The following is a 12,962-nucleotide window of genomic DNA, read 5'->3' on the forward strand; positions in this document are numbered from 1 at the left end:
TTTTCAAGGCTTGCCTTCAGAGCTTGTTTCTAAGTTTTTCATCTTAGTTCTGTTGGAAATCATCTCATTTTGCTGGGCAAAGTTGTTCAGAGGCTGGGGTGCTTTGGTTTTAGATAAGTTGTATGATCCACTCTCCTGTTTTCTCAGGAATCAAGATGACTATCAACTTGTGAGAAAACTAGGCCGTGGCAAATACAGTGAAGTTTTTGAAGCCATTAATATCACAAACAATGAAAAAGTGGTGGTGAAAATTCTAAAGGTGAGTGTAAGAAGGGCTATTTTCATGCATGTCATGTTTTCAGAGGGGATGAAGCTTGCCCATCTGATGCCTTCCTGTACCCAGCATCACTCGTGCAGCTGCTTGACTGCACCCTTGGTGGCTGGTCAGTGGGTGCGCCTGTGAATGTGTGAGCTTGAACACTGCTTCTGTATACGTTTAGAATAGTGCATGTGAACAGCTCTGGGATGATGCGTCTGCTATGCATACATACAATATATGTGCAAACTGCTCTGGGATGGCACTGTTGATTTATATACAGACAACTCTAGGATAATGCTTTTGCTGTGCATGCTCAGAATGTGTGCTCATAATGCTCTAGTACTGCCTTTCTGCTATGCATGTTTAGAATATGAACATTGACAGCTGTAGATGGGTGCTTCTGCTGCACATATTTACTTACTGCTTGGTACAATATCAAAAATCAAAAGCAAAATAAGAAAAGGACTCCAAAATCAGATAGAAAAGCACAAGACCGCACATCATAACTAAAAATAAATATAGGTGTGTCATTCTGGATTGATGGTAATATTCCAGTGCTCGTGAGCCGTGCAGAAGAAATCCACTCTGGTTTTTGAATCCCTCCTACTTCACCAGAGAGCTCTGCTGCCTCCCTCAGTTTTTCCCTTCTGCACACAAGCCTGAAAGAGCTTTCTGATCTGCTCTGCTTATTTCTTTATTTTTGTTGGTTTATTTCATTTTTTTCACAATTTTTTTTGCTTCATTTTGGTGCTAAGAGCTCCCCTAGTTGAGGGTACAGCTCTCCCTGCATGGAGGAGAAGCAGACTAAGGTCTATGATACCTGTTGGCCAGACTGCAGAAGCATTTTTGAAGCTTGAAGCCGTTCCCCTTGTAGCACTGCTCGCCTACTTGGTTGAAGGGGCTTCAGTGCAGGCTGTTAGGCATCTGTTGGAGGCTCAGTGCAGTATTGCAGGGTGCTGGCTGCATTTCACCCCCTCCATTTTTATGTCCACGGGGGTTGGAGGCTGTCAGACACCGTTCAGACTGGCAGCCTGAAGATTCAGTGCTTGAAAAACATTTCAGCTGTACGGCAGTGGTCTCCTTATCTCAAGAAAGATATAATGGTACTAGAAAAGGTTCAAAGAAGAGAGACCAAGATGATAAAGGGGATGGAACTCCTCTCATATGAGGAAAGATTAAAGCTTGGAAGAGATATGATTGAAGTCTATAAAATCCTGAGTGGAGTAGAATGGGTTCAAGTGGATCCATTTTTCACTCCATCAGACATTTCAAAGACATGGGGGGACACACGATAAAATTACCGGGAAATACTTTAAAAACCAATAGGAGGAAATATTTTTTTCACTCAGAGAATAGTTAAGCTCTGGAACGCGTTGCTAGAGGTTGTGGTAAGAGCAGATAGTGTAGCTGGTTTTAAGAAAGGTTTGGACAATTTCCTGGAGGAAAAGTCCATAGTCTGTTATTAAGACATGGGGAAAGCTACTGCTTTCTCTGAATCGGTAGCATGGAATGTTGCTACTTTTTGGGGTTTTCCAGGTACTAGAGACCTGGATTGGCCACTGTGAGAACAGACTACTGGGCTTGATGAGCCATTGGTCTTACCCAGTAAGGCTATTCTTATGTTCTTTGTATCCTTATAATTAAGATTTCTATTCTGCTTGGCAAATTGAAGGATTTCTAATGCCTGCTGAAATCTTAATACACAAAAAATTAATGGTCTAGGGCCAGTAAATCCGTTAGTGCGCTTTATTGGAATTCTATGGGCTCTTTCAATTTCGACGGGAAATTTGGGTGTTAAAGGAATTAGCTTAGGAATAAACATCTCTATAAATGCTACCACGTCTTTCCCCTCTGAATTTTCTGGTAGCCCTAGAAGCCTAATGTTCCTTCTTCTCGCCCTATTTTCCAAATTTTCGATCTGGATTGATAGATCTTGAGTTACCTTATGAGATTTCTGGCATTGGGCTATTCTTATGTTCTTAAAAGCGATAACTCACTTGCAATTTCTGGAATATTTCCCCTAAAGACACTATGTATAAATTAAACATTAGTGCTGATAGTACAGAGCCTTGAGGGACTCCCCTAGCAATAGGTACTGCTTCGGACTTGCCCATTGCTCAGAATTCTAATCAAGTGTCCATGAAAATAAGATTAAAAACTACGGAAACAAGATAGAAAGTAGATCGACTCATTTGAACTAACAAATCGATTCTGGAAGAGATAAAACAAGCTATGGTGCGCTAGTGGTTTAATGCGCGTAATACCGTGTGCTAAACCGCCGGCCGCGCTAGCCGCTACCACCTCCTCTTGAGAAGGCAGTAGTTTTTAGGCCAGCACGGGGGTTAGCATGTGATGAAAAGTCACACGCGTTAACCCCACTAGTGCGGCTTAATAAAAGGAGCCCTATGTCACTCAAAGCCCAAATGATGCAGCCCCTCATCCGAAGGTCTTCACGACATATTCCTCGACCTACGCTTGGGGTGCTCATCTCTACTGTCTCCGTACTCAAGGCCACTGGTCCAGCATGGATCGTCAGTGTCATATCAGTCTGTTTGAACTCAGAGCGATCTTCAATGCTCTCAAAGCTTTTCAGCATCTTCTTCACAACCAGGTAGTCCTTATTTGGACAGACAATCAAGTCAACAAGCAGGGAGGAACAGGATCTCTCCCTCTTGGTCAGGAAGCTCAAAGGGTGTGGGACTGGGCGATCCATCACAACACCTTCCTGAAAGCTGTCTACATTCAAGGAGAGAAAAACTGGCGGACAAGTTGAGTTGTCTTCTGCAACTTCACAAATGGACACTTTATCACATTTTCCCTCAGATAGATCTCTTTGCATCTCCCCACAACCACAAACTTCCTCAGTTCTGCTCCAGGATATACTCTCCTCATCGCCTCGAGGTTGATGCTTTCCTTCTGTAATGGACGAATACAGTGGAACCTTGGTTTACGAGCATAATTCGTTCCAGAAGCATGCTCGTAAACCAAATTGCTCGTATATCAAAGCAAGTTTCCCCTTAGGAAGTAAGGGAAACTGCTTTGATTGGTTCCACCTCCTCCCCCTCCCTCCCCCCCCCCCCCCCCCCCCCCGAGGCTACCGGCGCTGCTCCATTCTCCCCCCCTGAGGAATCCAATGCTGTTCCAAACCCCCCCCCCCCCGGCAATCCGGCATCCCCCCCCCGATCGCGTTGCCCCCCCCTTCACCGCGATCCTACTTCACCCCCCCCCCCCCGAGCAGTCAATGACACCCTTTACCCGACTTGGCACCAGTGCCGGTGCCCGAAGATCCTCCCTCTTCTGGTGCGGCTGGGCGGTGCGTCGGAGATCCTCCTCCTTCTGGGCTGGGCTGGGCTGGGCTGGGCTGGGCTGGACTGGCTTTGAGCATTTGCGCATGCTCAAAGCCTTCTGGTCTCGCTCTCAATCTCGGAGAAAGCGAGACCAGAAGGCTTTGAGCATGCTCAAAGCCAGCCCAGACCAGAAGAAGGAGGATCTCCGACGCACCGCCCAGCCCAGGCTGCGCCAGAAGAGGGAGGATCTTCGGGCACCGGCACTGGTGCCAAGTCAGGTATAGGGTGTCATTGACTGCTCGGGGGGGGGAGGGGGATGCCGGATTGCGGTGGGGGGGGGGCGCTCGTACAGCGAAGCAAGCTCGGTTTACGAGGCACCAAGTTTGTGAATGTTTTGCTCGTCTTGCAAAACACTCACAAACTGGTGCACTCATAAACCGAGGTACCACTGTATCTTCCTGTATGCGTTCCCTCCATTCCTTCTTATTCTCAAGACTTGTCAAGCTCAAGACTGATCATACCACCATGATTCTAATAGCTCCTCGGTGGCCCAGGCAACCCTGGTTCTCCATTCTTCTTCAACTCAGCAGCAGGGAGCCATATCTTCTACCAGTTTTTCCATCTCTGCTTACACAGAGTCAGGGATCTCTACTTCATCCCAACCTGAAGTCTCTACACTCGACAGCTTGGTACCTCTCAACATAACTCCCCTTCAGTTTTCTCAACCTGTTCGGGATATTTTAGAGGCTTCCAGAAAACCTGCCACTAGACAATGCTACCACCAAAAATGGACTAGATTTTCTACGTAGTGCATCTCTCACAACAAGGAGCCTCGAGATACCTCCTTATCTTCTGCACTTATCTACCTCTGGCCTCAAGTCTACATCCATTTGAGTCCATCTTAGTGCAATTGCTGCTTTCCATCAGTCTATCGAAAGGAAACCCCTTTCTGCTCATCCTGTGGTTTCCAGATTTATGAAAGGACTTTTCAATGTCAAACCTCCTTTCAATCTGCCTCCAGTAGTTTGGGATCTCAATGTTGTTCTTGCTCAATTGATGAAGCCTCCATTTGAACAAATGTCTACGGCTCATCTGAAATACCTCACTTGGAAAGTGGTGTTTCTCATTGCCCTCACATCTGCTCGAAAAGTCAGGGAGCTGCAAGCTTTAGTTGCCGATCCACCTTTCACAGTTTTCCATCATGACAAGGTGGTCCTCCGTACTCATCCTAAATTCTTACCTAAACTGTTTTCAGAATTTCATCTCAACCAGTCCATTGTACTTCCAGTATTTTTTCCAAGGCCTCATTCTCATCCTGGAGAATCAGCTCTTCATACTGTGGACTGTGAGCGTGCTTTGGCCTTCTACTTAGAATGCACCAAACCGCACAGATCTGCTCCTCAACTTTTTGTCTCCTTCAATCTAAACAAGTTGGGACACCCGATTTCTAAGCGAACCATCTCCAACTGGATGGCTGCTTGTATCTCTTTCTGCTATGCTCAGGCTGGACTGCATCTACAGAGTCGAGTCACAGCCCACAAAGTCAGAGCCATGGCGGCTTCAGTGGCTTTCCTCAGATCCACTCCTATTGAGGAAATTTGAAAAGCTGCCACCTGGTCCTCGGTTCATACTTTCACCTCTCATTATTGTCTGGATGTTTTCTCCAGACGGGTTGGCCATTTTGGCCAGGCAGTGTTACAAAATTTATTCTCCTGAATTGCCAACACTCCCACCATACCATTCTGGTTAGGTTGGAGGTCACCCACATGTGAGAATAGGCTGCCTGCTTGTCCTGTGATAAAGCACAGTTACTTACCATAACGGGTGTTATCCAGGTACAGCAAGCAGCTATTCTCACAACCCACCCACTTCCCCTGGTTAGCTTCTCTGCTAGCTATCTGAACTGAGGAGACGCGCCCTGTGCTGGGCCGGAAGGCACTCGCGCAGTGCGGCAGACTCAAAACTTCTGAATTTCTTCAAGCAAGTCTGCTTGCAAGGCTGTCCGCATCTAGGCTCCGTGAATGACGTCACCCACATGTGAGAATAGTTGTCTGCTGTCCCTGGATAACACCTATTACAGTAAGTAACTGTGCTTTTTGGTCATACTGTCAGAAGAGAGATCATTTGCAAAGGACATAAGAACATAAGAATAGCCTTCCTAAGTCAGACCAGTGGTCCATATAGCCCAATTTCCCATCTTCACGGAGACCAATCCAAGTCACAGGTACCTGGCAAAGGCCCAAATAGTTACAGTATTCCATGCCACTGAACCAGGGCAAGCAGTGACTTCCCCCATGTCTGTCCCAACATTTCCTCCAGGAACTTATCCAAACCTTTTTTAAAACCAGCTACATTAACCGCTCTTACCACATCCTCTGGCAACGCATTCCAGAGTTTAACTATACTCCGAGTGAAAAAAAATATTTCCTCCTATTGGTTTTAAAAGTATTATTCTGTAACTTCGAGAGTCCCTTAGTCTTTGTAAATTTTGATGCAGTAAAAAATTGATCCACTTGCACCCGTTCTACACCACTCAAGATATTATAGACTTCAATCATATCTCCCCTCAGCAGTCTCTTTTCCAATCTGAAGAGCCCTAAACTCTTCAGTCTTTCCTCATAAGGGAGAAGTTCCATCCCCTATTATCATCTTGGTCACTCTTCTTTGAACCTTTTCTAGTGCCGCTATATCTTTTTTGAGAAAAGGAGACCAGAACTGAATGCAATACTACAAGGTTTGTTCACACCATTGAGCGATACAGAGGCATTATAACAGTCTTATTTACCATCCCTTTTCTAATAATTCCTAGCATCTTGTTTGCTTTCTTGGCCGCTGCCACACATTGGGTGGAAGGTTTCAGAATATTGTCCAAGATGACACCCAAATCTTTTTCTTGAGCGCTAATCCCCAAAGTGGACCCGAGCATCCGGTAACTATGATTTGGATTTTTCTTCCCAATGTGCTTCACTCCACATGCGTTTTAACAATGTTGAACAGTTTAGTGTCATTTGCAAATTTAATCACCTTACTCGTTGTTTCAATATCCAGATCATTTATAAATCAGTTAAATAGCACCGGTCCCGGTAGAGATCCCTGCGGCACACCACTATTTACCCTCCTCCATTAATTGAAGGAACCAGGCGAAGATGACGACCTGCAATCAGATGGCTGGACACATTGAAAACAACTATAGGGATGATGCTGGAGGACCTTACCATACTAGCACAAAACAGATCTCTTTTTAGATCTGTAATTCATCAAGTCGCTAGAACTTGAACACAACTAGATGGCACCTAACCAACTAACTCATTTTTGACTCTTCTCTGTTCTTCGCTGCCATTCTTGGGCACCATTGCCTCCCTCCCTCAATTTCCTTTCTTTCCCCTTCCATGGGTACCCTCTCTTCCCTTCCCTCCCTCTCCCCACCACTCTGTGCTCACCATTTCTCTCCTTCCCTCCTTTGTCACCATCTCCCTTTTTTCCGTCCCTATTTCCAAAATCTGACCCTCTCAAAGATTACCCTAAACCCCCCCTCCATCTGCACCTCTTTCTCCCAGCAAATCTTCCTGTGATCCTCCACCCTCTCACTCTTTCTCTGGCCCTATAGACATGGGAGAAGGGGAAGTCAGAAAAGATGCTGGACTCGTGTTGAAAAGTCAGGAAAGATACACAAATGGCAGGATCGGGAACAAGAAAAAATCTGGAATTACAAGCAGGGGAAGGGACTTATGGGGGGGGCAGGAAGAGATGGTAGGAGATAAATCCCAATATTTTATATAGTGTTGAGTCTATAGTAATTGATTCATGTAAAATTCTAGGTGGAGACGCAACAAAGAATTTGGTCTTACCATGATTTGATTTAATTTGAATTTAAATTCTTGCATCCATGATTCCATCAGTTTCAGTATAGACTCAATTATTTGGGTAATATGAGATATAGCTGTATTACAAGGAATGATGATTGTAATGTCATCAGCATAACTAAACAGTCTAGAGCCCAGTTTGTTCAAATGAAATCCCAGAGAAGATAGATACACATTAAATAATGTGGGAGAGAGTGGGGAACCCTGAGGGACCCCGCAAGGATTTTTCCAAGCTACGGAAAGCTGATTATTAGACTTCATCTGATAGTGTCTTGATCCAAGGAACCCTTTGAACCACGAGAGAACGTTACCTTGGAACCCTAGGGCATCTTGGCAGGCCAGTAACTTGGTGTGATCCACCAAGTCAAAGGCGCTACTCAGATCAAACTGAAGAACCAATGCATTACTACCCTTGCTCAGCAGACCATTTAGATGATCTAACATTGTAGCTATCACCGTTTCTGTACTATAAGAATTGCCACTGCTGGGTCAGACTAGTGGTCCATCGTGCCCAGCAATCTGCTCCCGCGGCGGCCTCTAGGTCAAAAACCAGTGCCCAAACTGAGACCAGCCCTACCATCATATGTTCCGGTTCAGCAGGAACTTGTCTAACTTTGTCTTGAATCCGTAGACAGATTGGCTATTAGTTGAAGCAGTTATCTATAGTCCCTTTCAGTTCCTTGATGACCCTCGGATGGATGCCATCCGGTCCCGGGGATTTATCGCTCTGCCTGCATACCTCTTCTAAGCTGACCATCAACTATAATAAGTTCTGAAGCCAGATTGAGAATCATGGAGCAAGGAATGTTGCTCAAGATATTTCGTCAAGTGAATTTGGACCAAACCCTCCATAATCTTTACAAAAAAGGGGATCAATGCCACAAGTCTGTAGTTGGCTGGTAGTGAAATAGATTCCTATGGTTTCACAGCACCTTGCAAACAGTCCCTATAACTGTTGCACTACTCTCAGGAACCTCTCTAAATATAGACAAAACCTCTAAGGTCCTTGTATGTGACTCTACCCTATCTTACAAACCTCAAATCTCCAACTTAAGGGGAAAAAAACACCTTTTCTATAGCATGAAACAATTAAGACTAATCGGATTCTTCTTCTATGATCATCACTTTGCCGTACTGACACAGATGCTCGTGCTATCCCAACTACTGTAGCATTCTCTATGCTGGCATTAACTCTACCCTCATGCACAAACTGCAACTGATACGAGAGCGATAAGACTAATATTCAAACTGAAAAAATATGATTCCATCTCGCCTTACTACAGTAGACTGCACTGGCTATCTGCTAACACTTGTATCACATATAAGATGTGTGAACTCCACAGAGCCACTTATAAACCTTTGTCAACTTCTGGGCAATATTAGCCAGAAAACTTAAAACATTTCAAATGAACCATCTCCCAAAGGTGTAAAATACAATTGCATATTTAATTTGCTACTCGCCTTTCTTGGCACCAAGGGCAACAATTATCAAGACAGAAGCTAACTACCCCAGATTTCAAAAGAAACTGAAGACTTTCCTTTTTGAGAACATATACTCCATCGATACTTAAAAACTATGCTCTTCCACAGCAAACTACACAGTTATTTTATTTGCTATACTGCAATTACTAACAGGAATTGTCAGATAAAAGCGGTTTACAATAATAAAAACAGGGATAAAAATAAAAATAAAATAAGACAAACAGGGCGGTAAACCTATAACAAGGAAACAAACGCGCCACGAGTAGGTTTGCTAGGGGAGGGAAAGTTTAAAGTGTAATATAGGGAAGAACAGAAAGGGAAACAAAGGGTAGAAGGGATGGAGAAAGAAAATAAGGAAAAGATTTTTCTGACCTTAAGTATAGTGGTAGGGAGTTCCAAAGAATAGGGGCCATAACAAAGAAGTGAGCAGTGTTTCTTAATTCAGTCCTGGAGTACCCCCTTGCCAGTCAGGTTAGAAACATAGAAACATAGAAAAAGACGGCAGATAAGGGCCGCGGCCCATCTAGTCTGCCCACCCCAATGACCCTTCCCTATTTAACTCTGTGCAGAGATCCCACGTGACGATCCCATTTCTTCTTAAAATCAGGCACGCTGCTTGCCTCGATCACCTGAAGTGGAAGTCTATTCCAGCGATCAACCACTCTTTCGGTGAAAAAGTATTTCCTGGTGTCGCCGTGTAACTTCCCCCCCCCTGATTTTCCATGAATGTCCTCTTGTCGCCGTCGGACCTTTGAAAAAAAAGAAATCCTCTTCTACCTCGATACGGCCCGTGAGGTACTTGAACGTCTCGATCATATCTCCCCTCTCTCTGCGTTCCTCGAGTGAGTATAGCCGCAATTTATCCAGCCGTTCCTCGTACGGGAGATCCCTGAGTCCCGAGACCATCCGGGTGGCCATTCGCTGGACTGACTCAAGCCTCAGCACATCCTTGCGGTAATGAGGCCTCCAGAATTGCATGCAATATTCCAGATGGGGCCTCACCATGGATCTATACAACGGCATAATGACTTCAGGCTTACGGCTGACGAAACTTCTACGTATACATCCTATGATCTGCCTAGCCTTAGATAAAGCCCGCTCCACTTGATTGGCAGCCTTCATGTCTTCACTGATGATCACCCCTAAGTCCCGTTCTGCAACAGTCCTTGCTAGGATCTCGTCATTTAGGGTGTAAGTCTCGCATGGATTTTGACTGCCGAGGTGCATGACTTTGCATTTCTTGGCATTGAAACTCAATTGCCAGGTCCTTGACCATTGCTCCAATAGGAGTAGGTCATGTTTCATATTGTTCGTTGTGCTCTTGCTTGTTATATTACATAGTTTGGCGTCATCGGCGAATAACGTTATTTTACCGCGAAGCCTCTCAGCCAAGTCCCTTATAAAGATATTGAAAAGGATCGGGCCTAAGACCGAGCCCTGTGGCACTCCGCTGATCACTGCCGTCGTTACGGAGGGGGTGCTGTTCACCACCACCCTCTGAAGCCTACCACTAAGCCAGTCCCCAACCCATTTTGTCAAAGTGTCACCTAATCCTATAGAACTCATTTTGCACAACAACCTGCGGTGTGTGACACTATCAAATGCTTTGCTGAAGTCCAAGTATACAATGTCCAAGGACTCTCCAACATCGAGCTTCCCCGTCACCCAGTCAAAGAAGCTGATCAAGTTGGATTGGCAGGATTTCCCCTTGGTAAATCCATGTTGACGGGGATCCCGTAGATTCTCTTCATCCAGGATCTTATCTAATTGGTGTTAGATTAGGGTTTCCATTAGTTTGCTCACTATAGATGTGAGACTCACTGGTCTGTAGTTCTCAGCCTCTGTCCTGCAACCTTTTTTGTGGAGTGGAACGACGTTAGCCGTTTTCCAGTCCAATGGGACTCTACCTGTACTAAGGGAGAGATTGAAGAGTGCGGAAAGTGGTTCCGCCAGGACGTCCCTTAACTCCCTGAGCACCCTGGGGTGTAGGTTGTCTGGCCCCATTGCTTTGTTAACCTTGAGTTTAGACAGCTCACAGTAGACACTGCTTGTTGTAAACTTGAAATTACTAAATGGGTCTCCTGAGTCATTCTTTTTCTGCAGCTGAGGGCCAGAACCCGGCGCCTCGCGGGTGAAGACTGAACAGAAGTATTCGTTTAACAATTCAGCTTTTTCTGAGTCTGCTTCTACATAGTTCCCGTCTGGTTTCCTAAGGCATACTATCCCGCTTGTGCTGCGGTTTCTGTCGCTAATATACCTGAAGAAGGATTTATCGCCCTTCTTGATGTTCTTTGCTAAAGTTTCCTCCATTCGGAATTTGGCCTCTCTAACCGCTGTTTTGACAGCTCTTGCCCTAGCCAAATAGACTTCTCTAGAGTCCTGAGATCCTGTATGTTTGTAGGAGATGAACGTTTTTTTCTTCTCTTTTATGAGGTCCGAGATCTCCGCAGAGAACCATTGTGGCTTATTGTTCCTGCGCCGTTTACTCACTGATTTTATATAGCGATTGGTTGCCTCCTGAATGATAGCTTTCAGAGTCGACCACAATTCCTCTACGTTATCTGTTCCTGCTCGGTTTTGTAGTGCTTGATTGATGAAGGGACATTAGGGTGGGCAGACTAGATGGGCCTTGGCCCTTATCTGCCGTCTATTTCTATGTTTCTATGTTACCCTCAAAGTTGGCGTTCTTGAAGTTAAGGACCCTGGTTAATGTGTTAGTTTTGGCGAAACCCTTCCTGAGTTTGAACCATATCATGTTGTGGTCACTGGAGGTCAACTTATCGCCCACTGAGACCTCAGTGACACTTTCGCCATTGGTAAGCAATAGGTCCAGTATTGCCTGTTCCCTTGTTGGCTCCAATACCAGTTGCCTCAGTTTAGCTCCCTTCATAGAGTTCAATAGTCTCCTGCTGCTGCTGGATGCAGAGGAAAGTGTGTTCCAATCCACATCAGGCATATTGAAGTCTCCTAACAACACTGTATCCCCACGTAATGTGATATTCTCTATGTCACCGATTAATTCTATATCTATGTCATCCTGTTGCCTTGGGGGTCTGTATACTATGCCAAGATACAGGCATTTGTCATTCCCCCTGGCCAAATTTACCCAAAGGGATTCCCCTGTGTACCTGATATCTGTGATTCTGGTGACTTTGATATCATCCTTAGTGTATATTGCTACACCTCCCCCCATTCTGCCCTCCCTGTCTTGGCGAAGAAGGTTGTATCCTGGTATCACCATGTCCCACCCGTGGGAGTCGGTAAGCCAGGTCTCAGTTATCGCCACCACATCCAGGTCAGCGTTTCTCATTTCAGTCTCAAGTTCCAGGATTTTGTTGCCCAAACTATGGGCGTTGACATACATAGCCCTCCATGTAGTATGTTTGCTAAGCCTCCCTGGGGCTGTTGCTGCTTGAGCTGCGTGGACCTTTTCAGTACTACTTGTAGTTTGTGTACCTTCCCTAGACTCAGTATTGCAATGTGTACCTATCCTAGGTTTGAAAGTGTTTGTACCCTGTGGTGGAATACCTGTTTTTCTTCCCTCTTCTAGTCAGGTATAGCCCATCTGGTCCCTGTAGTCCCAGTAGTGTCTCTCCATGTTGTAGGAACCCGAAGTTCATCTCCCTGCACCAATCTCGCAGCCAGTCGTTAGTCCTCTGGATGCGATCCTCCCTGGCTCTGCCCTTGCCCCTTACAGGGAGGATCGAGGAGAAGACCACCTGTGCATCCATCCTCCTTAGCTTCTCACCCAGGGCTCTGAAGCCTGCCGGTATGCTATCCTGGGTGCTCCTGGCAGTGTCGTTTGTTCCGACATGGACGAGGATCATGGGGAAGTGGTCCTGAGGCTTGATGAGTCTATCCAGGCAAGCGGTTACATCCCGGATCCTGGCCCCTGGCAAACAGCAAACCTCTCTTGATTGCAAGTCTGTTCTGCAGATTGGTCCCTCGGTGCCCCTCAGTAGCGAATCTCCAATGACAACCACTCTGCGCTTCTTAGGGGTGGGTCGTCCTGTTGTCTCTGGAACTGGAAACTCCTGTTGATCATCTCTCTGTACCTCATTGTCAGGTCCG

At 45.6% G+C, this 12,962-nt stretch overlaps 1 protein-coding gene across 3 annotated transcripts in view; it reads left to right on the plus strand.

Annotated features, from left to right (window-relative positions):
- The window catches only part of LOC117355139 (casein kinase II subunit alpha), a 247,635-nt gene that overhangs the window by 103,352 nt on the left and 131,321 nt on the right, over positions 1 to 12,962 (plus strand). For all 3 annotated transcript variants that reach the window (XM_033933254.1, XM_033933252.1, XM_033933253.1), the window contains one exon: positions 148 to 259. In XM_033933254.1, coding sequence (XP_033789145.1) covers positions 148 to 259 — 112 coding nt within the window. The remainder of the gene's footprint in view (positions 1 to 147; positions 260 to 12,962) is intronic.

This window comes from Geotrypetes seraphini, chromosome 2, assembly GCF_902459505.1.
Source record: "Geotrypetes seraphini chromosome 2, aGeoSer1.1, whole genome shotgun sequence".
NCBI lineage: Eukaryota > Metazoa > Chordata > Amphibia > Gymnophiona > Dermophiidae > Geotrypetes > Geotrypetes seraphini.